Source organism: Medicago truncatula, chromosome 7 (genome assembly GCF_003473485.1).
Source record: "Medicago truncatula cultivar Jemalong A17 chromosome 7, MtrunA17r5.0-ANR, whole genome shotgun sequence".
Lineage (NCBI taxonomy): Eukaryota > Viridiplantae > Streptophyta > Magnoliopsida > Fabales > Fabaceae > Medicago > Medicago truncatula.
Window position 1 is genome coordinate 14,664,965 of NC_053048.1, and position 3,287 is coordinate 14,668,251.

A 3,287-nucleotide genomic window follows, 5' to 3' on the forward strand; every position below is an offset into this window, starting at 1 on the left:
GAATATTTTTAGGATTTTTTATTTATTTACTTTTATTTGAAGGAATTTTTCTACGTTATTTCAATATATGATTTAGAACTATGTTATGTATGAAAATTTAATTATTTGAGCGAATTTTTGAACTATATTTAAATATATGATTAATAAATATGTTATATATAAAAATATAATTTTTTTTTTTAAAAAAAACCATGGTATCCAGCTCAAGAGTCAACTAATTTGAGAATTCCAATCCCACTGTCTACTCGTAAGGTCTCCGTTTAAACCCAAAACTTAGCTCTGTAAGATCTTAGACCACCTAAAATTTAGCATTACATATAGAGCCCTTAGTAAATATATATCTATTTTTTTTAATAAGGTTCAATTATGAATCTATTAAATCATATTTAGAGTAATGTCAATGTTTAATATTTTTACTTAATAATTATTTTATAAAAACTAAGAGAATATAAACTTATTATTTTTAATTTTCTTTAGAGATCATGTTCTAAACAATATATATATATATATATATATATATATATATATATATATATATATATATATATATATATATATGTATATTTTTCTCAAAAAAAAAAGTATATATATATATATATGTATATTATGTCACATCTCCAAATATATTGTTTGTTCTACAACGTGTATATATTATGAATTATGAAGCAACAATAACTATGAAATAAGGAAATAAATATATTTTTAAATAAATTTTGTTGTGTACACATGGATATACTGTTGAAAAATACAATCATATCGTTTATTCAATATAAATATATGACCTACCTCACACTCTAATGCCATATTTCTCAGTCAAGAAAACTATCAAGTCTTCTGTAGTTTATATTGTTTACCTAAGAAGCATCCACGATGTTGCACTTTTGCTTTGATTGTAACAAGTCCTTCGAAAGTAAGGGTGCTTTGAACGTCCATAAAAGGTTTCAATGTGGAGCTAAAACATGTTGCGATAGATGTGGTAAATTATGCTCATCTGTTCTTTCTTGTTATTACCATATGAAGACATGTCAACCAAAGAAACGCAAGACCATAATCGTCAATGAATTTGAAGAATTCTCGAAGAAGATATATTGGAGAACAATCCATACATGTTCAGTTTATAGTATAGGATTTGATCTTATTTCTATCAGTTATTTATATTCTTTATAAGATTTAGTTTGTGGACTATATATTCTTAGGTTTGAGTATTTCATTATAATAATTCTTGCATGTATGGATAAATTAAATAAATAATTCATTAATTTTAGTTTTTTTTTTTAAACCAAAAGAGTAGCTAGCAAAGGGCTAGACTACCAAAATATATAAACAAAGGTGAAAATGAAAATACAAGCAAAAGGAGGGGGACATTCAGAACCAAAACCTCCTTAGAAAGTTACAAAACGATACTCTGGCATCCCAGTTTTGTTCCTAGCTAAGGAAGACTTCATACAGCCAGGAGCATCAAATCAAATCTTAAGGTGATCAAGAGTTAATCCTAGACTGGCTAGAGAATCTGCACATGCATTCCCCTCTCTAAATACATGAGTAGCAAAAAAATTCATAGAAGAAATAATATACATACAATTCTCCCATCTATTTCTAATCTCCCATGGGATTAGAGATTTGTTCTTGATGGCATTAATGACAATGGCAGAATCACATTCCAACCAAAGGTTGGACCAATTGTATTGCTCAGCTAGTTCAATGGCCCTCATGAAACCACAAAGCTCTGCATGGAAAGCATTCCCTATACCTGTATGTTCTGCGAAGCAAAGGAGAGTGTTGGAGTTATTGTCTCTAAAGACACCACCACAAGACGATATGATATTATTTGAGGACCCATCAGTGTTGCACTTGATCCAATTAGGAGGAGGAGGCTTCCAGATCACCTCTATGATCTTAGGGGCCCTTGGAGGGTGAAGGATGACATTGAACTTTTTCAAGAGGACAAAATTAGAGATGCTGGAAGATGCCACAGCCGTAGTCAGATTACCACAAAGAGTTGTGCAGGCTAACACATTGGAAAGAGAAGTTTTCCATGGAATCTTGTTATCTTTGAACCTCATTTGGTTTCTAGCATACCAAATGGAATTTATGATGTTGATCATGGTGGCAGTGATTACCACTTTACATTGAGGATTCCAGGAGCTGCTGGATATTTCCCACATATCTTCAGGAGCTTGGAAATGGAGGTTTCTATATGGTAGCGGCCAGCCACCAAAGATTAACAACATAAATACATTCAAAAAAGAGGTGAAAAGAAGATTATGAAAATTTACCACAGAGAGAGCACATGGATGGCAGGGAACAACCTCTAGTGGTGAGGATATCATCAGTTGGGAGCTTGTTCAGTATCAATCTTCAGACCAGCAGAGATTTTGAAGGAGGGAAATCCTTTGACCAAATGGTTTTTGTCCAGTGAGCCTTAGGGAAATGTTGTCTTTTGAACTCATATGCATCTTTTAGAGTAAGTATTCCAGTGAGATTGTGCTTCCAAATCAGAAAGTCATCTTTAGCCTGTCTAGGAATAAGAACTTGAGAGATAAAACTTCTTAGATTAGGGAGCATCTGAGACACTTCTGCAGGGATATACCAATGGAAGTTTTGAATATAATTGCAAAGCTTCTTGGGGAATTGAGAAACTTGGACTGGTTGAAGATTGAAAGAATAAATGAGAGGTTCCCCACGCCATTCATCTAACCAAAAATTAATACTTGCACCATTTCCCACTATCCATCTGGAATTGTCTCTGATAACCTGGTATTCATTCTTAGTTCCACTCCAAATAGAAGAGAAGACATGATGCTTGATGCATGTTGATTGTCTTAAGACCCTGCTTCTTAACAAGATAGCCCAATCCTCCTTTGATTGAATTAAATCCCAGCACATTTTTAAATTTGTTGCCTGATTAGGATTGACCAATGACCTTATACCCAGACCACCTTCATCATAACTGGAGCAAACTTTCTTCCATGCAACTGTGACCAGCTTTCTTCTGTATATGTCTCCACTCCAAATAAAATTATTTATCCATCTCTCAATCTCTCTAAGCAAACTAACTGGCCAAGAATAAACAGATAATGTGTAAACTAACATTGATTGCACCACAGATTTCACCAATTGGACTCTTCCAACAATAGACAACAATGATGCTTTCCATGCAACAAGTTTGAGCTTAATTTTATCAGCTATAGGTTGAAAATAGTAAGTTTTTGGTCTACCTTTAAAAATAGGTGCACCTAAATATGTAAAAGGTAAGGATCCCAAAGAAAAACCAAGCATTTGTACCA

The 3,287-nt window shown here is 32.8% G+C and overlaps 1 protein-coding gene across 1 annotated transcript; it reads right to left on the bottom strand.

Annotated features, from left to right (window-relative positions):
- Positions 1-1,463: 1,463 nt before the first annotated feature.
- LOC112418345 (uncharacterized) lies at positions 1,464-2,165 on the bottom strand. The gene has a single exon (XM_024774649.1). It carries the CDS (start codon positions 2,163-2,165, stop codon positions 1,464-1,466), a length of 702 nt encoding a protein of 233 aa, XP_024630417.1.
- Positions 2,166-3,287: the final 1,122 nt, after the last annotated feature.

Coding starts and splice junctions, on each gene's coding strand:
- LOC112418345 (XM_024774649.1), bottom strand. CDS start 2,165: ATGTGGGAAATATCCAGCAGCTCCTGGAATCCTCAATGTAAAGTGGTA.